At 44.3% G+C, this 24,095-nt stretch overlaps 1 protein-coding gene across 1 annotated transcript in view; it reads left to right on the top strand.

Annotated features, from left to right (window-relative positions):
- The window catches only part of KCNJ6 (potassium inwardly rectifying channel subfamily J member 6), a 331,426-nt gene extending 307,559 nt beyond the window's left edge, over positions 1-23,867 (top strand). Inside the window, exon 4 of the mRNA XM_061424825.1 lies at positions 18,762-23,867. Coding sequence (XP_061280809.1) covers positions 18,762-19,087 — 326 coding nt within the window. The 3' untranslated portion in view covers positions 19,088-23,867. The remainder of the gene's footprint in view (positions 1-18,761) is intronic.
- The last annotated feature ends 228 nt before the right edge of the window (positions 23,868-24,095 follow it).

Below are 24,095 nucleotides of genomic sequence, written 5' to 3'. Positions count from 1 at the left end.
CCCTCCTCGTCTCTGTGGTCGGACTCTTGACAAACTTTCCTAAACTCACTCACCCCACCTCCTCACTTCAAGGCCACTTCTCAACCCACTTCACTAACTCCTTTACGCATCAGCTGTCACTGCATTGACAGTGACCACCATGTCTGAAACCCAACATATAGTTTTCAGTTTGGGACAGTTTTTCTAGTCAGTTTTTTTGGCACTGTTCACCACCTACCCTTCTCGAAATGTTTCTCTCCTTGGCTTCTTCACCCTCCGCTCTTCTGCCTTTCTCTCTCTCTAACCATCCTCTCTCCTAACATCCTGGGCAAGCTCATCCTTCTCCACCTTCAGATGTTACACTGTCTCATCCTCAGTTTTTCTCATCTCATGTACCTCCCCAGTAGCTCAAACGGTAAAGAATCCGCCTGCAGTGCAGGAGACCTGGGTTCGATCCCTGGGTCAGGAAGATCCCCTGGAGAAGGGCATGGCAACCCACTCCAGTATTCTTGCCTGGAGAATCCCATGGACAGAGGAGCCTGGCGGGCTACAGTCCATGGGATGGCAAAGAGTCAGACACAACTGAAGTGACTCAGCACCCACGCATGGGCAAGATTCTGGTAGGGTGAGCACTGGCCACAGAGGAAGCACACAGGCTGCCTACAACCCAGGTGCAGTGCAACTAAGCCCTCTCCTCTCTGTTTACCCTTTTCTTCATCTGCAGGCACACACCTCCCCCTAAAGCGAGAATGGTTTTCTTGTTTTGTATTTGTTCGCTTCCCTTTGTTTTGTCAGAACCTAGGATCCCACCAGCTTCAGTTCCAGAGCACTGGATCATGTGCAAACTGTTAAGAAAGGATCTATGAATTTCATAAGATTCCCAAAAGGGTCCTTGACCTTAAAAATTAAAAACATTGCCTGGAAAATGCAGAATAATGGGGGACATGATCAGGAAGATCCCCTAGAGGAGGAAATGGCAACCCACTCCAGTATTGTTGCCTGGATAGAGGAGCCTGGTGGGCTACTATCCATGGGGTCACAAAGAGTTGGACACGACTGAGCCATTAACACTTTTCACTTTGAAGAGAAGAGTGACTTCAAATATTAGGCATCAAAGAGTATGTGGAAACATTCAGAGAATAATAAGGCATCAAGAAAACCCATAGGAAAATGAAGCATGATGTTTCCAGATCTTCCTCTGTAAGATCTTTATTACTTTTATAAAAAATCAACAAGCCACAAAACACCTGATGTAAGGGACAAATGCTGTTGATCAATGCTGCTAACTCTACAAGAAAGATCAGCTTTTATACTTGACCAAAGGGAGGAAGGGCCCTAAGAGGATTGCCCATGGTGTCCTTGGCAGAACTCTGTGTTAAGGCTTTCGTGTTGAAATTTCTTTTTTATTTTTTTATTTTGTTTATGTGGCTGCACTGGGTCTTGGCTGCGGCACACAGGATCTTTATTTCACCGTGAAGAATCTTTTCTTGCTCTACGTGAACTCTTGGTTGCAGCATGGGGGATCTAGTTCCTTGACCAAGGATGGAACCCAGGCCCCCTGCATGGAGAGTGGGATATCTTAGCCACTGGACCACAGGGAAGTCCCCACGTTGAAATTTCTTGTAGATGTCTTCGTATCTCTACTCTGGTTGTTGTCTCAGCTATGACAGATGAGGAGCAAGAGACGCTAAGTAGCCCATCCAGGCCACAAGGAGACTCTGGGCAACCCAGATGCCAGCCTGGGCCTGTCTGCCTCCAGCCCAGACTGTTGCCCCACTGTATCACTATGGAGACTATGGATTCTGTGACAATAAGAAATGAGCACATCCAGAGATTCCAAATTACTCTAGCATGAGGAAATCATCATGCAGCTTCCTGTCCTGAAATACATGCCCTCCGTAGGGTCAAAATGAGAAATAAGTGTCTGCATGTCTATGTTGGCTTATTTTACAAAAGAAAACAGGAGGTAAAGCAGAAAGTAATGAACATGGCTACATATAGGAAGTAGGTGGAAATAGGATATAAGAAGAGGTAGGAATGAGACCTTTCTGAATATATCATCTTATACTGACCTTATTTTTGAATGATTTAAGAGGTTTAAGATTTCTTTTAAGAAATGGATGACAAAAACAAATCCTAAAAGGAAACACAGTTAGAAACAAATAGAGATGTGGACGGACCTGCTGCTAAGTCACTTCAGTCGTGTCCGACTCTGTGCGACCCCATAGACGGCAGCCCACCAGGCTCCCCCGTCCCTGGGATTCTCCAGGCAAGAACACTGGAGTGGGTTGCCATTTCCTTCTCCATTGCATGAAAGTGAAACGTGAAAGTGAAGTCGCTCAGTCGTGTCCAACTCCTAGTGACCCCATGGACTGCAGCCTACCAGGGTCCTCATCCATGGGATTTTCTAGGCAAAAGTACTGGAGTGGGATGCCATTGCCTTCTCTGGTGGATGGACCTAGAGTGAAGTAAATCAGAAAGAGAAAAGCAAGTATCATATTTACGCATATATGTGGAATCTAGAAAAATGATACTGATGGACCTATTTGCAGGGCAGGAATAGAGACACATACAGAATGTACACATGGGCATATGGGAGAAGGGGAGGGTGGGATGAACTGGGAGATTAAGATGGACGTGTATACATAACTATGTATGTATATGTGTGGCTCAGTGGTAAAGAATCCATCTGCCAATGTAGGAGACCTAAGAGACTCAGGTTTAGTCCCTAAGTTGAGAAGATCCCCTGGACGAGGAAATGGCAGCCCACTCCAGTATCCTTGCCTGGAAAATTCCACAGACAGAGGAGCCTGGTGAACTACAGTCTATGGGCTCACTAAGAGTCAGACGTGGCTGAGCAACTGAGCATGCAATGCACAAATATGTGTAAACTAGACAGCTAGAGGGAAGCTGCTACATAACACAGGGAGCTCAGCACTGTGTTACATGAGATGGAGTGGGAGTAGGATGAAAGGGATGGGGGGATGGAAGGAGGGTGGAAGAGGGAGAGAGATGCAAGAGGGAAGGGACATTTGTGTACTTACAGCTGATTCACTTCATTGTACAGCATAGTTGGCTCAGACAGTAAAGAACCCGCCTGCCAATGCAGGAGATCCAAGTTCAATCCCTGCCTCGGGAAGATCCCTTGGAGAAGGAAATGGCAACCCACTCCAGTATTCTTGCCTAGAGAATCTCATGGACAGAGGACCCTGGCAGGCTACAGTCCATGGGGTCACAGAGTCTGACACCACTGAGCGACTTTCACTAACACAACACTGTAAAGCAAATATCAGTTCAGTTCAGTCGCTCAGTCGTGTCTGACTCTTTGAGACCCCATGGACTGCAGCACGCCAGGCCTCCCTGTCCATCACCAACTCCCACAGCTTACTCAAACTCATGTCCATTGAGTCAGTGATGCCATCCAACCATCTCATCCTCTGTCATCCCCTTCTCCTCCTGCCTTCAATCTTTCCCAGCATCAGAGTCTTTTCAAATGAGTCAGCTCTTCGAATCAGGTGGCCAAAGCATTGCAGCTTCAGCTTCAGCATCAGTCCTTCCAATGAATATTTAGGACTGATTTCCTTTAGGATGGACTGGTTGGATCTCCTTGCAATCCAAGGGACTCTCAAGAGTCTTTTCCAACACCACAGTTCAAAAGCATCAATTCTTCAGGACTCAGTTTTCTTTATAAAGCAACTATACTTCAATTTAAAAAAAGAATGTAGGGAAAAGAAATTTTTAACAGATAACATGGCCACATAGGAAAAAGGATGACTTCAATAAATTGGAACTCTGTACTTGGATTTTACTAGTGGGAATAGTTTAAAGTTAAAAAGAATTACGATTTTTAATTTCACCTCAGAGGTTTCAACAGTACAAAGAACACCTGTACTATTAACAAAAAATAGTTTATTCAGATATTGCTGCTGCTGCTGCTGCTAAGTCGCTTCAGTCATGTCCGACTCTGTGCAACTCCAGAGACAGCAGCCAACCAGGCTCCCCCGTCCGTGGGACTCTCCAGGCAAGAACACTGGAGTGGGTTGCCATTTCCTTCTCCGATGCATGAAAGTGAAACGTGAAAGTGAAGTCACTCAGTCATGTCCGACTCTTCGAGACCCCATGGACTGCAGCCCACCAGGCTCCTCCATCCATGGGATTTTCCAGGCAAGAGTACTGGAGTTGGGTGCCATCGCCTTCTCCATTATTCAGATAATAGGGGATATTGATAGTTTGTTACCATCTGTTTCCTTCCCAGAGAAATTCATGGGTTTTATAGAGTAAAAGGTAGAAATGTCAAGACTATCTTTGATTGGCGAGTGTTCTATTAGAGAATTTTTGGAAGTGGGGAAGCATTCTGATTGGCTTTCAAGTGCATTTGGCAGTCTTTGATTGGTTAACTCTCTACTGGTACATGCTGGGGCTTTCCCGCCAAGTCCCAGGGGTTTTTCTGTTTCAGCTGGAAGGATATCTGATCCTCGTGCTTTGAGGTCTGAGTCTTGTACACACAAATCCTCAGTAGACTTGTGTGTGTGTGCTCAGTCACTCAGTCATGTTCAACTCTTTGCAATACCATCGGGCTTCTCTGTCCATGGGATTTTCCAGGCAAGAATACTGGAGTGGATGTCATTTCCTCCTCCAGGGGATCTTTCTGATCCAGAGATCGAACCTGAATCTCCTGTGGCTCCTCTGTGGGCAGGCGGATTCTTTACCACTGCGCCACCTGGGAAGCCCCCTTACTGGTGTCATCATTCCTAAACTGCTTTGTGTGCTTATAGGAAAGAGCCAGTGATAAATGTGTAGACTGTCGGGAGCCCAGAACTGTGAGAGACACACACGGAATGGGAGAGGTTGAGGAAGAATTCTACAGTTTGTGATTTGAGGCTGTCTCATGATTTCTTTAAAAGAGAATCAAAGTTGCCTGATGTCTCCAAGCAACATTCTGGAGCTGGTAGCCAGTGCTCCAGACTCAGTAGAGAATAGACACTTGTGTGGAAGACAAGGCAAGGATGGACAGGCTTAGAAGAGCTGGTGGGGAAAAAATGGACGATATAGTGGGAAAGATAAATGGTAAGCAGGTATTTATTGGCAACTAAGTTACAACACCCAATGGCAACATCCTCTGGCCATGATGATTCAGCCACCCTCCATTTTATTTCATAAATTTAAGTATAAGGCACTTACGGGAGTTACAAGGGCTTCCCGGGTGGTGCTAGTGGTAAAAAACCCACCTGCCATTCAGGAGACACAAGAGAGGGAGGTTCGATCACTGGGTCGGGAAGATCCACTGGAACAGGAAATGGCAACTCACTTCAGTATTCTTGCCTGGAGAATCCCATGGACCAAGGAGCCTGGCATCCTACAGTCCATGGGGCGGCAGAGAATCAGACACCACTGAGCATGCTCGCATGCAGGAGGAGTTATAAACATCACAATGAACACATAATCCCTCTTTTAAAAAACAGATATAATACTGTGGCAGTTGAATATATAGGCTCTAGAGACTGACTCCATAAACTAGACTCTGGTTCCACTAATGAGCCACTGGTATTAGTCTGTGAGGGCTGCCATAACAAAATACTGCAGATTGAATGGCTTAACCAACAGAAACTTATTTTCTCACCATTCTGGAGGCTGGACGTTTAAAAGCGAGGCGCCAAGAGGGTTAGTTTCTGGTGGGGCCTCTTTCTCGGCTTGGGGACAGCCGCCCTCTGGCTGTGTCCTCATGTGGCCTCCTCTCTGAGCACAGGTGGAAAGAGACTAAAGCTCTCTGGTGTCGCTTCCTCCAAAAGGACACCATTTCTTTTGCATTAGATGACTCTGTTTAACTTTAATTCCCTCTCTAAAGTTCCTATTTCCAAACACAGTCACGTAAGAGGATTCGGGCTTCAGTACAGGAATTTCAGAGGCATACAGTTCAGTCCATAAAACTCTGTGACCCAGAAAATTATTTAACTTCTCTTTGTCTTAGTTCGCTTCTATGTAAAACAGATATCGTAGCACCACCCACCTAAGAGGGCTGTTGTAAGGTGTTATTGGTTGACGAATGTAAAGCATTTGGTGCCTGGCAGACAATAAACAGGCTTCTCCAATGGCTCAGCCGGTAAAGAACCTGCCTGCAATGCAGGAGACACATAAAACATGGGTTCAGTTCTTGGGTCGGGAAGATCCCCCGGAGGAGAGCGTGGCAACCCACTCCAGTATTCTTGCCTGAGGAGCCCATGAACAGAGGAGCCTGGCGGGCTACAGTCCATACGGTCGGAAAGAGTCACACATTACTAAGGAGCTACACACATGGACACATACAATAAACACTCAGTAAATAATGTATATTACTTAATTCAATACTTGATTTATGAATTTATCAGCTACTTTGGTGAAAGCAGATTGGGGGCGGGAGGAGAAAGGGACGACGGAGGATGAGATGGCTGGATGGCATCACCGATTCGATGGACATGGGTTTGGGTGAACTCCGGGAGTTGGTGATGGACAGGGAGGCCTGGCGTGCTGCAATTCATGGGGTCGCAAAGAGCTGGACACGACTGAGCGACTGAACTGAACTGAACTTGGTGAAGGCAGGATTAGGAGTACACATGTAGAATGTCTTTTTTTAGACACTTTTTTTTTAAGTACATTTCAATATCTTTTTGTGTAGCTAGAGATGAACTTTACTGGCCAGTCAGTTACTTCAGTAACAGAAAAAGCACAACTGTTTACTGAAGGTATTTTTAACCTGAACATAAGGCAGGACTTGTTATTTAAATGATCAGCAATTGGCTGAGCCTCCTGAACTAAAACCACTGTTATGGCAAGATTATTCTGCTTCTTTTTGACACTGGACTCGGTAAATCACCAACATCCTTCTCCACACGAAGACCTATAAACATTAGTGCAGAACACTTTATCACTGCACTAATTCAGTGCAGGTTTATTAGAATGAGAACCAAGAGTCAAGGAAAACATTGCATCATATAGCCTGGTATTTGAAATAAAAAGGCAAAATGTCAGCAGTTAATTCTCTGTTTCTGAGCATTGGCAATTTAGATTTATTTTACAGAATTCCAAAGTGGTGAAGATGGTTCATATCCATCTTATTTCATCTTATTTCATTGGAATCACATTCTCCAGGCCTTTGTGCTGCATTTTTTATCTACTAAGAGAATACTTCTGGCTTTTTTCAGGGGTCTCTCTTGAGGATGGTTTTCATCGTATTGCTATTCTGCACGAAACGTCTCTTGTCATTATTTGTCACCATGAGTCTAAAAATAGGACTGTGTTAAATCTCCATCTTGCAGGGCCTTACCCGTGTTGGCTCAGGGCTTAACAGATCCCTCAGCTGGGCCTCAGCTTGGTTTCCTGGCTTTCAGGCTTTCTGTTCAACACCACCACCAAGCCTTGCCTCCTTCACCACTCCTTACTCTAACACCGTCTTATTCAAGGAAGGTAACACCACCAAAAGAGATGAGCTGTTTGTATTTGCTTCCAAGTGAGTTAAACTCTTGGAGGATTAACCAGAAATTGGCTCAGACAGTAAAGAATCTGCCTGCAATGCAGGAGACCCATGTTCAATCTCTGGGTCAGAAAGATTCCCTGGAGAAGGAATTGGCAACCCACTCCAGTATTCTTACCTGGAGAATCCCATGGACAGAGAAGCCTGGAGGGCTGCAGTCCATGGGGTTGCAAAGAGTCAGACATGACTGAGCAACTAACACACAGCAGAGAAGTTCTCAGTAGAGAAATTAAGTGCAATGATTTTTTTAAAGCACAAACACACACACACATACACACACACACAGCCCTACCCCTTTGGGCTTTGGGGAAATAACTTAGACCCAACAAGCTTTGGCAGAAATCAAGCAGCCTTCTCAAGCACAAAGTCAAAAAGGCTTGCCTGGCCCAAGAACACGCTGAGAGGCCCTTTCTCCTCTGACCCCGCTGGCCTCCATGCTGTCTTGTAATGTCAGTGTCCAGCTGTTTCTCTTGAGATGGCGAGGCCAGATTCCCCAGGGATGGGATGTGAGTGATCTCCTCTCCTCAGTCTCCTCACCTGTAGAACAAGAGTACGTGACAGCACCTGCTCACAGCACTGGTATGAGGATTAAGTGAAACAGACACGGTAAAGGCCTTAGAAAGCCCCAGCTCAGAGCAACTACTTAGAAGTGTGCCATGAAGGTGACAGTGACATGATAATGCAGAATAAGAAACAGAGACTGTCATTCAGAGCACAAGTCTTCCAACCGCATCCCCGTCTCCGACTTCATCTCACCCTCCTCTGAGTTGACGCTCAGCAGTGGCATCTCCCAGGCTTATTTGCACAGAAAGCAGTCAAGGAGGCTGAGTAGGCGGCATTCTACTCTACAGAGACCTAATTTCTGACTCACTGTCAAGGAAACAAAAATGCATGAAAAGTTAGTTGAAAGGTGGCAAACACAATCACGCACTTCCGTTTAACTCCACCAGCTAGACCATGGAGCCAAGGAGACAGGGATGGAGGTTAGACCCCAGCGGTACCAAACCTCCCTCCCCACCCCCACCAGACATTCCAAATCGGATCCAGTAGGATCCAATCAGATGTTGGTCTTGATGAGTCCTTGGGCTTTAGGCCAGGGTCTTCACTTCTGAAAGTGCCAGTCAGAATATCTGAGGCTGAACTGCTCCAGGAATGAAAGATGGACTGTTCATCCCTTGAGGCTAGGAATGCAGTACTTAGCACATGGGCTGCACTTAATAAATATCACCCGAAAAAATAGTGGTTAGCAGTTCTGAGAACAGAATAGCTTCAAGAAAATCATTATAGCCATTTTGAGCCAACAGATGCTCGAAAACATTTAAATGACAATCCAGCTCTTTGGGACCCCATGGACTGTACACTGCATGGAATTCTCCAGGCCAGAACACTGGAGTGGGTAGCTGTTCCCTTCTCCAGGGGATCTTTCCAACCCAGGGATTAAACCCAGGTCTCCTGCATTGCAGGCGGATTCTTTACAATCTGAGCCACCAGGGAAGCCCAAGGATACTGGAGTGGGTATACTATCCCTTCTCCAGTAGATCTTCCTGACCCAGGAATTGAACCAGGGTCTCTTGCTTTGCAGGCAGATTCTTCACCAGCTGAGCTACAGGGAAACCCATAAATGGTAGTACAAAGCAGAATTATATAGATTAGATTATGTCACAATTCTTTCCTACTGTTTCCAATTCTTTACATAAAAAGAGTAAGTTCATATAAACAACAGGGACCTACTCTATAGCACAGGGACCTGTTCAGTATCTTGTAATAAACCACATTGGAGAATACTTTGGAAAGAATATATACACATATAACTTAATCACTTTGCTGTATACCTGAAACTAACACATTGTAAATCAACTATTCTTCAAGGGAAAAAAAGGAAAAAAAAAAAAAACAGTTTTGAAAACACAGAACAAGAAGGGCCCTTGCACAAAAGATAAGCGGGCTAATACTACAAAAAAAATGGAATTACTGATTGAACCCAGGTCTCCCGCATTGCAGGCAGACGCTTTACCGTCTGAGCCACCAGGGAAGCCCTTTTTAAAATATAGTACTTAATAAGTACAAAATAATGTATGTCACATATTATGTTACAAAGTATTGCTGGTTCAGTCACTTGATCATGTCCAACTCTTTGTGACCCCATGAACCGCAGCACGCCAGGCCTCCCTGTCCATCACCAACTCCCAGAGCTTACTCAAACTCATGTCCATTGAGTCGGTGATGCCATCCAACCATCTCATCCTCTGTCATCCCCTTCTCCTCCCGCCTTCAATCTTTCCCAGCATCAGGATCTTTTCAAATGAGTCAGTTCTTTGCATCAGGTGACCAAAGTATTGGAGCTTCAGCTTTAGCATCTGTCCTTCCGATGAATATTCAGGCTTGGTTTTCTTTAGGATTGACTGGCTTGATCTCCTTGCAGTCCAAGGGACTCTCAAGAGTCTTCTCCAACACCACAGTTCAAAAGCATCAACTCTTCCGTGCTCAGCTTTCTTTATGGTCCAACTCTCACATCCACACATGACCACTGGAAAAACCACAGCTTTGATTATACGGACCTTTGTTGGCAAAGTAATGTCTCTGTTTTTTAATATGCTGTCTAGGTTTGTCATAGTTTTTCTTCCAAAGAGTAAACATCTTTTAATTTCATGGCTGCAGTCACCATGCGCTGTGATATTAGAGCCCAAGAAAATAAAATCTGTCACTGTTTCCATTATTTCCCCTTCTATTTGCCATGAAGTGATGGGACTGGATGCCATGATCTTAGTTTTCTGAATGTTGACTTTTAAACCCTTATCAGCCCCCTAGTGGTAACATTCCAGAGTCTGCAAGTGACTGGTTTTGTATTTTGTTCAGAAGTCTTGGCTGTAAGCAATGGGAAGGAAAGGCTGAACTGACTCCATCTTCACCAAGCCCAGAAATCCCATCCCTTACTTTTTATTGAACTTACTTTGGATAAAATTTAAATGTTTGTAATTTTCTGGTATCTAGTTCACATTGTAGCTGAGAGTCCTTCCCAGATAATCTGATATAACACAGGAAGCAAAAATTTCCCACTTTCTTTTCTAAGGACCACAAGCCATCTTTTAATTTAATGATACATGTCAGACATTTCTAATCAACATTTCTCTAGAGTTCCTTAGGTCCATCCTCTTCACTTAACAACAGGTATCTGAGAGGACTGTCCTACAGTGAAAGACTTGCTAAATGGTATGGAGATAAAAAAAAAGATAAAGAAACCTCGAGGCATTCACAATCCAACAAGGGCACCAGATGACAAAGAAACCAGAAGCTTAGCCTGAGTTGCAGAAGCTGTGAGAAGGCTGGGATGTGATGTCACTGTGCTGTCTGTCCTGCTAGCCCTGGGTTCCCAGTCCTAATTCAAGAGGGGTCAGTCCCAGTGAAAGTGAAAAAGTCGCTCAGCCATGTCCGACTCTTTGCGACCCCATGGACTATACAGTCCATGGAATTCTCCAGGCCAGAATACAGGAGTGTGTAGCCTTTTCCCTTCTCCAGGGGATCTTCCCAACCCAGGGATCAAACCAAGGTCTGCGGCATTGCAGGCAGATTCTTTACCAGCTGAGCTATGAGGGAAGCCCATCAGTCCCAGAGGAGGTAGAAAAGGAGATAATAAATCAGCTCTGATAAGACAAGCAAGATGCTGCTGAAGAAAAGGCATTCAAGATAAAGCAAACAGCACAAATACAAGCATAAGAATTAGAAATGCAAACAGCAAGACAGCCCAGAGTAAAGGCTGTGCCCCCCAACTTGGAGATCAGATTTTTCAGGTTTTGCTCATTTCGACAAAAGAAGTATCTCGTTTTCCACAGATTATTTCGCTGGCTTAAGAAACCTACCTCAGGATAATGTAATGATCTTTCTGATACGAAAAACAAACACAACTGCGTATACACTGAATCTTCTTTTTTTCTGGATTCAAGAAAGTCTCCTCTTATTTTATTGTTTCTATGTACGTATAGATTTGTTGCTGTTAGTCGTGTCTGACTCTTTTGTGACCCCATGGACTGTACCCGCCAGGCTCCTCTGTCCATGGCTTTTCCCAGGCAAGAATACTGAGGTAGATTGTCATGCTCTCCTCCAGGGGATCTGCCCGACCCAGGGATCAAACCCACTTGGGGTTTCTTGCTTGGCAGGCAGATCCTTCCCCACTGAGCCGTCTGGGAAGCCCACATATACAGATACACGGTATCTAAACAATGACCTGCGTGGTGCATATACATTCATCATTCCTGTTTTCCTTTATCAGTGTTGCCAATGTTTGTATGCTTTTCATATTTCATCTTCCTTATTGAAGAAATAAAATTCTGCCTCCTCTGCTCACACTCATTCCAAAGCCTAAAACAAAATCCATGAAAAATTGTTCTCAGGGTCAGTCACACTTCACTGAGTTAAGGGACGCTGGAAATCACAAGGGCTCCATTGTCACACACTGATGCAATGTTGGCAGCTCCATCTTAGTCGGTTTTATTTGGTTATTTTTTCAACAACAGTAAAAATCACATTTTTTCTAAGAATGGACTGGGACCAATGTCAATATGTAAGACAGGGATCTTTCTGAAGGAAATGAAAATTCACGGCTTACACTAGAAATACTTTTTAATACTGTTAGACAAATACATTCATATTCTTTTTTTGTCTCTTCTACAATGAATTAGGACACCAAAAGATGGATAAAACTTGGAAAAGCATCCATGAGCATTTGTTTAAATCTCACTTAGTCATTTTTTTAAATTGGAGGAGATTTGCTTTACACTGTTGTGTTAGTTTCTGCTGTACAACGTGAATCAGCTCTATGCTCACATGTATCCCCTCCTTCTTGAGCCGCCCTCCCACCCGCCCCCATCCCACCCTCCAGGCCATCGCAGAGCACAGAGCTGAGCCCCCTGTGCCAGACAGCAGCTTCCCACTAGCTATCTAGTCTACACACAGTAAAAGCTGGTTTAAAACTCAACATTCAGAAAACTAAGGTCATGGCATCTGGTCCCATCACTTCATGGCAAGTAGATGGGGAAAAAAATGGAAACAGTGACAGATTTTATTTTCTTGGGCTCCAAAATCACTGTGAATAGTGACTGCATCCTTGAAATTAAAAGAGGTTTGCTCCTTGGAAGAAAAGCTGTAACAAACCAAGAAAGAGTATTAAAAAGCACAGACAACACTTTGCTGACAAAGCAAAGGTCCATATTGTCAAAGCTATGGTTTTTCCAATAATCATGTACAGATGTGAGAGCTGGACCATAAAGAAGGCTGAACACTGAAGAATTGATGCTTTTGAACTGTGGTGTTGGAGAAGACTCTTCAGAGTCTCTTGGACTGCAAGGAGATCAAGCCAGTCCATCCAAAAGGAAACCAAGCCTGAATATTTATTGGAAGGACTGATGCTGAAGCTCCAACACTTTGGCCACCTGATTCAAAGAACCGACTCATTAGAAAAAACTTTGATGCTGGAAAAGAGTGAAGGCAGGAGGAGAAGGGGATGACAGAGGATGAGATGGTTGGATGGCATCACCAATTCAATAGACATGAGTTTGAGCAAATTCTGGGAGATAATGAAGGACAGGGAGGCCTTTGCGTGCTGCAGTCCATGGGGTTGCAAGGAGTCAGACGTGACTCAGTGACTGAACAACAACAAAATCTTATTAAAGTGGTGCTATGAAAATGTATTTGACTATCCCACTGAAATTCAATACGCACATTCATTTGTTAGGGCTGACATCACAACGCACTACAGACTGGGAGGCTTAAACACCAGAAATTCATTGTCTCATAATTCTGGAGGTGAGGCGCTCAAGATGAAGGCGCTGGCAAGGTTGGCTGCTCTCTGCTCAGCCTGTGAACAGAGGTGGCCATCTTCTCCCTGTGTCTTCAAATAGTCTTTCCTCTGTCCTTGTCCGCATAACTAATCTCTTCTCGTAATGACACCAGTCACAGAGAATTAGGACACCCCCGCATGGCTTCATTTTAATTTAATTACCTCTTTGAAGACCCTATCTTTAAATGCAGTCACAATCTGAGGTTCTGGGGGGTTGGAACAACATATGTATTTGGGGAAAGGGGAGTACAAAATTTAGCCACTGGTTGTTTTCAACAAATGACCCAAGGAAAAAGGCTATTTTCATTGGGCAAGATCTGTGCCTGGTCAAAAAAGAGACATGTTTTGTGAATGGGGCTTTCTAGAGAACTGCTGCTGCTGCTGTTGCTGCTGCTGCTGCTGCTAAGTCACTTCAGTCGAGTCCGACTCTGTGCGACCCCATAGACGGCAGCCCACCAGGCTCCTCCATCCCTGGGATTCTCCAGGCAAGAACACTGGAGTGGGTTGCCATTTCCTTCTCCAAGGGAACTGCTAGAAACTTCGCATAATGACAGTTCTGAACATGAGACTTTGAAAGAGCTCCAATTCCATTCCCACCCCTCCAGGAGTTGCTCACTGCTCTTTTGCACCACAATTGCCGGCTACTGGGTTTGTTGTTTGTGCGTTTTTTTTTTATTGTTGTCCGTGCTGGGTCTTCACTGATGGCCGGGCTTTTTCTCTAGTTGGAGCAGGCAGGGCCACTCTCTGGGTGCCGTGCATGGACTTCTCATTGTGGTGGCCTCTTTGCTTGCAGACCATGGGCTCTGGAATGCACAGACTTCAGCAGTGGTGGCTCACATGCTTAGTTGCCCCTCAGAAGTGGGGTCCTCCCGGACCAGGGGCCAAACCTATGTTTCCTGCATTGGCAGGTCAATTCTTTACCACTGAGCCCCCAGGGGAAGCCCAAGCTATTGCTTTTTAAGGCTAACATAAGCTGAGCAGGGGGACGTTGAAACTTTGCCAAGCTCAGGGTTCTTACTGAGATTCCGCCATTTTTCTTGAACAAACACTCCTGGAGTTTATTTACAGAGTTTTAAAGAATTTGTCTTGTCACTTTCTCCCAATGTTCTCGTTACCTTCATGGAGGAGAGGGTTTTCAGAAGTCCCTTCCCCATCACTGCCGAGGACATCCTCTTGGCTGCTTCCTGCGTTGTTTCTTCACACCTGTATCTCAAGTTTCTGATTCTCTCTTCAACCAATTTCAGTCAGATGTGAAACTGATTGATTTTAATATAAATTTAACATATAGAGTTTAATTTTAATCGTTGTATTTTTAATTTCTAGTTCCATTTGGCTATTTTCAGTTCAGTTCAGTTGCTCAGTCGTGTCCAACTCTTTGTGACCCGTGAATCGCAGCACGCCAGGCTTCCCTGTCCATCACCAACTCCCGGAGTCCACCCAAACCCATGTCCACTGAGTCACTGATGCCATCCAACCATCTCATCCTCTGTCATCCCCTTCTCCTCCTGCCCTCAATCTTTCCCAGCATCAGGGTCTTTCCCAATGAGTCAGCTCTTTGCATCAGGTGGCCAAAGTATTGGAGCTTCAGCTTCAACATCAGTCCTTCCAATGAACACCCAAGACCCATCTCCTTTAGGATGGACTGGTTGGATCTCCTTGAAGTCCAAGGGACTCTCAAGAGGCTTCTCCAACACCACAGTTCAAAAGCATCAATTCTTCGGCACTCAGCTTTATTTATGGTCCAACTTTCACATCCAAACATGACTACTGGAAAAACCATAGCCTTGACTAGACAGACCTTTGTTGACAAAGTAACGTCTCTGCTTTTTAATATGCTGTCTAGGTTGGTTATAACTTTCCTTCCAAGGAGTAAGCGTCTTTTAATTTCATGGCTGCAGTCACCATCTGCAGTGATTTTGGAGCCCAGAAAAATAAAGTCTGACACTGTTTCCACTGTTTCCCCATCTATTTCCCATGAAGTGATGGGACCAGATGCCATGATCTTAGTTTTCTGAATGCTGAGCTTTAAGCCAACTTTTTCACTCTCCTCTTTCACTTTCATCAAGAGGCTCTTTAGTTCTTCTTCACTTTCTGCCATAAGGGTGGTGTCATCTGCATATCTGAGGTTATTGATATTTCTCCCGGCAATCTTGATTCCAGCTTGTGCTTCCTCCAGCCCAGCATTTCTCATGATGTACTCTGCATATTAGTTAAATAAGCAGGGTGACAATATACAGCCTTGATGTACTCCTTTTCCTATTTGGAACCAGTCTGTATGTAAATTTGGCTATTTACATAACCAGAAATGAAAATCTGGGTGGATATTATTTTATGTGCCTGTCTCTGTTTTCTAGTCATGTTAAAATAAACATATGCTTCTTTTATGGGAAAAAAGTTATAGTTGTTTTATCATTTTTCCTTTTGACTTCCTGTCTGCGCCTCACTTTGAGCCCGTATAACCCTGCCATCACCTGCCTTCCCCCAAGACTCCCAAACACAGCGAAAGACTTGCTAACTCCAAAGAGAAACATTCTTTGAAAAATGAAAACAAGATGCTGTTGTTCTTTGCTTTGCAATGCCTAGTAGCCTTGTAAACTTGTTTTAGAGGCATAGGGGGTGAGGGGACCAAATCATTGGCGAGTCAGGAAAACATCAAAGAAGGATAGCATTCAGTTTGGAGGGTCAGAGGAAGAGTCTGCGGGCTCAGACTCTGCCAGCTGCAGCAGGTCAGTCCTTTAGTCCCTGCCTCCTTAAGTCCCGATTCTTAGGATCTTTTTCTTCTTTTAGCCATGAGAAGTCAATGCACTGCTGTGGGAATATTTTGTAGATCTAAACCCTTCTGTGTAAAACCTGTGTCCTATTCTCCTTACCCCAACTGCATCCAGCATAAAGCAATTGCTTAATGCATGTTATTAACTGTCCTGATGGACAATATATGAGTGACTGGTTGCTCCCCTGGATGAATGAACACGAGGAGGCAGTAGGAATACCGTGAGTCCTACAGAGCTTCACCCTTACGGTCTCTTTATTCCATTTTTTAAATGTTTAGCTATATTTTTATAGAATTACATGATATAATATGTATGAAGTATATAACCTACTTCATATGATATGTAATGAGGGCCTCCCCGGTGGCTCAGTGGTCAAGAATCCGCCTGCAATGCAAGAGACACAAGTTCGCTCCCTAGGTCAGGAAGATCCCCTGGAGGAGGGCATGGCAACCCACCCCAGTATTCTTGTCTGGGAAATCCCAGGGACAGAGGAGCCTGGCGGGCTACAGTCCATGGCATCACAAAGAGTCAGACTCTGCTTAAGTGACTGAGCGGGCTGCACACATAATATGTGATATGCTGTTGTTGCTCGTTGTTCAGTCCCTCAGCCATGCCTGATGCTTTGCGACCCCATAAACTGCAGCTCGCCAGGCTTCCCTGTCCTTCACTGTCTCCTGGAGTTTGCTCAAACTCATGTCCACTGAATATGTAATATACTTTATATAGAGATGAATATATTAATATTTTCTTCTATCTGAAATCTCTTTTTTTTCTTCTGACTTTAAAAGAAAATAAAAGTTTTCATGGGCCCCTAAAAACAGGATGGGCTTTTAGCACTGAGCTTACTGAGCTAAAGGGAAAATCGGACCTGAAGGGATGGCTGAATGAATGCTTCCGGTTCCTGAGAAGTTTCATAAGAGAATTCTTTGACCTCGTGGGGGCAGAAAAATGCACCAATGACATTCCCCTATCTCACCCCAAGCCTGTTGCCTGGTTTTCTCTCCTTAAGGTAACAGGTGGGATTTCCCTTGTTCTGCCTTTTCACATGTAAAAGGAAGTGACTCCAGACTCCTGGGCTGCCAGTAGCTCACACGGCATTTTTGTGCAAATTAGAAAAAGTTTTCTTGTCTATAAGCAGGAAGGGCGGTGAGGTGGGGAGCGACTTTGTTATGTTATTGCATGAGCTGAAAGACACCTCCACCAGTCCTAGGGAAAGTGCAGACTCGGATGGGTTTCCTTTCCAGCCTTATTTGGGGAACCACTGTCATGGCCTACGTGTCAGGGATGTAGGCCTCCAGCTTAAGGGCATGTAAGTGTAGTTCATATGTCAACTTTCTTTAAGTCTGTGGCTAGAGCACTCAAATCCCAGTGGGACTCAGGCAAAGCCTCTGAAAGCAATGTCAGATCGCAGTCATGACCTCAGATGAATTTGGAGCAAAACATGGACGAGGTGCAGCCACATGAGTATGCCCCGTGTGCGTGAGCAGCCACATGAGTGTGCCCCGTGTGCGTGTGACCTCGCAGGCAAGCACTGCCTGCTGTGCGCCAGGACTCCCACCTTGCTCCCTGGGACTCTGCAGGAGAGCACATGCATATAGAAACAACTAGACGTCTGTGACAGGAAACACATCTCCTTAGCTGTGGCACTGTTACCGAGTCCAAGCTTGAACTGCTCAACAGGCCAGTAAATCGAGAGAGGAGTTGTCTTTGTTTGGAAAGCCAGCAAACCAAGAAGATGATGGACTAGTGTCCCAAAGAACCATCTTACCTGACTTAGGATTCAGGCTCCTTTTATATTAAAAGGGGAGGGTGTATGGTTGTCATTGTTCAGTTGCTCAGTTATGTCTGACTCCTTGGGACCCCATGGACTACAGCAGGGAACCCCAGCTTCCCTGTCTTATACTACCTCCTGGAGTTTGCTCAGACTCATGTCCATTGAGCCAATAATGCCATCCAACCATCTCATCCTTTGTCACCCCTTTCTCCTCCTGCCTTCAATCCTTCCCAGGAACAGGGTCTTTTCCAATGAATCGGCTCTTTGCATCAGGTGGCCAAAGTATTGGAGCTTCAGCTTCAGCGTCTGTCCTTCCAATGAATATTAAGGACTGATTTCCTTTAGGGTGGACTGATTGGATCTCCTTGCAGACCAAGGGACTCTCAAGAGTCTTCTCCAGTACCACAGTTCGAAAACATCAAACTTCTCAGAGCGGGAATCCTTTCTTCTTGCCGCTGTCCACATAGGTCAGGTCATGACCTTCCTGTAAACTCCAGCAGGACAAATGTTAGTCTCTGCTCTGCAACTTTTTATCTCTATACCAATAGGACAATGTTATGCCTTCAAAGATCAGAAGTTTGAAAATGGGGTCTCCTGTATATTTCAGGCTATCGGCAACATTTGTAAGTTGCAGCAAAAACAACAGAGTGCAAAGGTTAAAGGAAGCAGATAAAATATGGAGTCAGATCTGTTCCTCCCTGTTACAACAGCCTATGCAGGTCACAGTCTCAACACTACACGCAGCAGTACTGCCCAGCTCCCTGAGCCCCCTGGTCAGTGGGAAGCCTGCACACACACACACACACACACACACACACACACACACTCACACACACACACACTCACACACACTCACACACACACACACACACACTAATGCTTCTATTCTCTCTGCAGGGATGACGTGCCAAGCTCGAAGCTCCTACATCACCAGTGAGATCCTCTGGGGGTACCGATTCACACCTGTCCTGACGCTGGAGGATGGGTTCTACGAAGTCGACTACAACAGCTTCCACGAGACCTACGAGACCAGCACCCCATCTCTCAGTGCCAAAGAGCTGGCCGAGTTAGCCAGCAGGGCCGAGCTGCCCCTGAGCTGGTCTGTCTCCAGCAAACTCAACCAACACGCAGAACTGGAGACTGAGGAGGAGGAAAAGAACCCTGAGGAGCAGACAGAGAGGAATGGTGACGTGGCAAACCTAGAGAATGAATCCAAAGTTTAGTCCCCGGGCCCGGGGCTGCCCTTTCTCCTCTCCAACCCCCACGCCCCACCCCCCGCAACCTTTCCTTGTCTCTCATTCTCTTTCTTTTCTGTCTCTTACTCTGTTCTTTCCTTATATTTAAGTTTGGCATTACCAGGAAACAAATCTTCAAGGTGTAAAATATCTACCTGCCCTCTCAGTTAATTCAGATTGACGAGGTAGCTTGCAGATTGGGTTAAGGTGATATATGCCCTCATTTGTGGCCCCAGCCTGGTCTCCTCCCGGGATAGGGCACATCTGACTAGAGATTTACGCTACTCCCCTGCATGTGTTGTAAAATAGCAGATCACTCAAAAGAGTGCATCAAAGAGTTTCCCTGGGATATGACGAGGAAGGTCTCTGGTGCCTATTCATTCATGCAGTGAGACATGGAGTCGAGCCCTCCGTTTTACACATCTCAATAAATTTCATCCACGGGGCGAGGTGCTTGCCCTCTGTGGGCGTTGCAGTTATAGGACCCAGGTGAGGTGAAGACAAAGCACTGTACATATATATGCCTTATGTAATTATTTTCTTTTGCAGTTAGTAATAAAACCCAGCATGTACAAAAGTACTGTAGAACACAACTTCTAAATACTGTACATAGATGTAAAATCAATGTAGGTTTAGATATATAACTTTAGAAATAAGATTAAAAAAAATGATCCCCAAAGTACAGTAGGCATTTCTGTTCTGATGTCTCTGTTTTCTGGATTTCTTTGATCCCATCGACCGCTGGCCCGTTAGTGCATGGCCTTCGTTCTGTGTCCCAGACTGGCAGCCGTTTGGGTACCTCACTGACCCCTTTCGTTGACTCTAATAAGCCATAGGTCTGGGGGAAGTTTGGAGGTCCAGTAGATGGCAAAACTCATCACCAATATGCTGATATACTGTGAAATGTTTACAAAACTGAGGTCTCTTTTTTAAGACTACAAGGACCTCACTGATTAGCTTGGGGCAGAATTTCAGGAGGAGAACATGCTCTGGCATGCCACCAATGATGTGCTTTTTTTTTGTTTCTTGTGTGTGTGTGGGTTTTTTTTCCTTCTTTCTTTTGGGGGGTGGGGTGGAGGGGTAGGGGTGACTACTCTTCGAAGCCTGTGAGATCTTCATTCCCTGACCAGGGATTGTACCTGGGGCCCTGCAAGGGGAGGGGTGCCAAGGCCCAACCATGGGACCACCAGGGAATTCCCATCAGTGATGTGTTGATGCTTTTCCAGTGAGTTTCGCCCTTTGTAGAACCGTAGTTTGAGAACCTTTTCTTCTACAAAACCACTGACTCTCCTACTGTTTCCACTCTATAAACACAGTTTAAAGATGAGACATGGTAAGTTTGTAAAAGATGGTTTGGGTCTAAAGTCATGAAATTCACGATGGCATGCAGTGGGCAAAGTATATTACAATCACTGCTCTCACACACCTTGACTCCATCTGACACCCTTCCTGTACCTAGGGGCTTAGCCGTCAGAATTCCTTGCATTGGTATTTATGATGATGATGATGATGACATTACCAGAGCTCAGTATTCAATGATTAGATCAACAATCTTAGTGATGGTCTAATAAAGAATCGCTCTAGAGTATGCCACAGGTTAGAGACTATAAATTCAAAGTGTCTCCCAGTCAAAGAAAATGACCAAAAAAATGACAGTCTTAATTCGTTTTAATCTGCAAAGGTAAATGAAAAAAGAAAGAAAGAAGAAAGGAGAGAAGGAGGGAAGGAAGGAACAATATTTTGTACTGAAAATCTAATTTTCAAAAATGAAAAATATTTCAAATGAAAAAATAAGAGAAAGAAGAGAATCTTAGACAAAACCTCAAGGGCAGGTGGAGATTTTGCACTGAAACAGATCTTTCGTGTTAATTTTGCATTTATAACCTGTGTGTTCCCTAACACAACCATCCATCACAGATATTCATTGACTGGATCCAAGTTCATTTTCAGCTCCTACAGCTGTGCTCAGTTTGAGGCTTTGCACCGTGGAGGTTGCAGAGCTCAAACTAGCTGCCCCTTCCTGTTGCCCTTGCCTTCCCTAACCAGATAGCACAGGCCTTCACTGTAGTTTGGGGACCTCGTGTACTAAAAAGCATGTCCCAGAGATAAGGAAAGTAACTCCTAAGTTTGACATGGCGGGGGAGGGAGGGTGTCTCTCTTCTCCCACTTCTGACACCTTTTATCAAGACAGTTACGTCTTGGCTCTGATCATATGGAAAACAAAACTGTTGGCCGTAGCTCTTGCCTCTTTGCCAACATTTCACTTTTTGCATTGACTATGTGTTAGTTTTTTTCATTCCACACACTCCAAAAAGGAGGTTGTAGTTGAGGAGGAGGGAGCCCTGTGTGTTTCTTGCCAGGCTGTAGGGAGGCACTGTGGCCTTACCTCACTGTAGCCTTAGAAAGGGCACTCTTGCCTTGGGGACGCTAACCCTGCAGCACCAGGAGTTGCAGGGAAAGGCATGGTAGCACAAAGCAAGATCAGCTGGGGCTGCAAGAAGTCTGCTAACGTAGCTCCTGGAGACTCAGCGGGCCTTTCCAAATGCTTTACTAAGACTTGAAGGACAAAACACAGACTTGTCTGGTTGGGGTGGGGCCCCTTGCGCACAACTGAGCAAAGAGCCTTAGCAACTCTTTGGGCAGACACAGTGTCAGTTCTGTGTCTGTGACAGGACACCCATGTGTGAGGCCTTTCCCCTTTTCTCACTGTCTTTGGTGTCAATGTGGTTGGAGATGGAACACGAACCAAATCTCGTTTTTGTAATGTGAGCCTCTGAATCTTTAAATGATGATGCTCCAGAAGAACCTTTTATTAGAATGTCCTTATCAAACATGTCTATTTTTCTACAATTGTTGCTAACACAGTTTAACAGTGTATTTTGTGTCAACTGTTAAGATTTGGAACTGAAAGAAGCTCATTAAGACTGAATTTTCTAAGTAGCAAGTATTGAAAGGTGTTTTTCATTGACAGTCCAGCAAAGCTGACTACAGTTTCTACCCATTCTCTTCCACCATATCCAGTCTCCGATCACTCAGTCCCTTGTTTATTTTCATAGGAAATCCAGCATTATTGAAATAAATAAGCCTATTTTAATCCTTCAATATTCATAATGAATGAGGATCACTCTCAACATGATATTTTGATCTGTCCGGCAGCATATTTGAGTCCCTTTCCCATAAAAGCATGGCTGTATCATTAGCCAGATAAGAATTTTAGACTAAAGGGTTACAACTTGCCACAGCTGACCCCAATCTGGAGAAAAGACAGACTCAGCTGGAAGCATGACCTCCCCAAGGGCTGCTGAGACCCTCAGATTCTCGTTGCCACCCACCCCAACATGCTTTCCAACTAGAAGATCACCTGTTTATGTCAGCTTTATGTAACGAATAAAATCATTTATATTTCTAGATGTCCCATGGGCAGACTATACTCTTTTGGATTAACACCCTTGCGATCCCTGTAAGGTCAGGTCATTGCTTTTCAATCTCTTCAAAATATGGCCTTCTGGCCTGGTTTGGTCCAATACATAGACACTCTAGGTCCGCGGGAAGGAAATGTCTCTTTCCCCACCCCCTTCTTCCATCCAACCCTCTCTTTTGCTGTTTCCCTCATTCTCCAGTTCTAGTTCCATCGATTTAGGTTAGTATCTTATGTTCCTGAATATTAATTCCAGCCACTGTATCTAAAAAGTTCAGCCTATTTCTAAAGCACAATTTTCTCTTGCCGGTTTAACCAAACGAAGGCTCTAAAATGTCTATTTCTCATGATACTCTATAATTTTAAAATTATTTATGACTTTATTTAAAAGCCTAAGTTTTGAAGTTTCCAAGCAACATTCCTGTTTTTCTCTCCCTAAGTTTTCTTACTTTTCTCTCCCTTTGCTTTTGTACTTAGGTTGAAGTCACTATCTTTGGGATATTCAGAAAGTGTTTATGAATGTGGGTGCCAGTGGACAAAAGCTCCATTCAATAACTATTTGAACTCACCGAAAGAATGTGAAATTATTTGACTTTGGTTAGCTAAGTGATTCAAGATAAAAAATAAAATAAAATATAGTCGTTTCCAAAAGAGCTTGCCAAGCTAGTCTGACTAGTTTTCAGTCTTGCCGTGACTCGGGTGATGCTCTGATTCAAAAGAGTCCTAAGGGCAGTTGAAAGTTAAATGTTTACACAGATGGTGAGCTTTGTCTATCATTTCTTGTCAGTGGATGGCTATGAAGTAAAAAAATATAAACAGTAGATACCTAATAAATGTTTCACTGATATTGCATTACAACAGAGTCAATTAATAACATCTTGTTTCTAGATTTTATGGCCAACCTGTATTTATGCAAATGTCATCCTTTAATTCAAAATGGAGTAAAATGCACCTCAGAGAGCTTCTGGATGTAGTGTCATCTAGAAGTCAAAACTTGGTCAGGCTACTATTTGATTTTGACAAAATGCAGTCTGGACGATAATAACAAAACAGCAGTACCCCCTACACTGTGTAGTGTTTGGGGCATTCACGGCACTTTCATGAATTATCTCATTTAATTCTCATCTACCATGAGAGCTTGAATATTATAATTTACACTTTACGAATGGAAAACTAGGGTTTGGGCAAGCTGAGTAATATCCTTGAGGCCGCAAGTCCAGTTAATTACAGATCCTGGTCTCAAATCCACGTGCAAAATAAAAGAAAGCGAAGGATATTTAGCGACATGTAAAAATTACATCAAATTCAAATTTATGTATCCATAAATAAAGTTTTCTAGGAACACAGGCACACCCATTTGCTTATGTGTTGCTATGACCCCTTTCACAATACACAGCAGAGTTGAGTTAATTAGCCAGAGGGCCCATAGCCAGAAGACTAAAGTATCTACTATCTGACCCTTTACAGGAGAAGCTTGCCAATCCCAGCACTGTCCTATTAAATACTATTAGTACCATTAAATACTATTGCATATTGTACTGTACTGTTCAAAGATTCCTGGGCAACGTAGAATAATGA

This window comes from Bos javanicus, chromosome 1 (genome assembly GCF_032452875.1).
Source record: "Bos javanicus breed banteng chromosome 1, ARS-OSU_banteng_1.0, whole genome shotgun sequence".
In the NCBI taxonomy this organism is placed as follows: Eukaryota; Metazoa; Chordata; class Mammalia; order Artiodactyla; family Bovidae; genus Bos; species Bos javanicus.
Note: the sequence above shows the minus strand (reverse complement) of the source record. Positions and strands in the feature narration are given on the sequence as shown.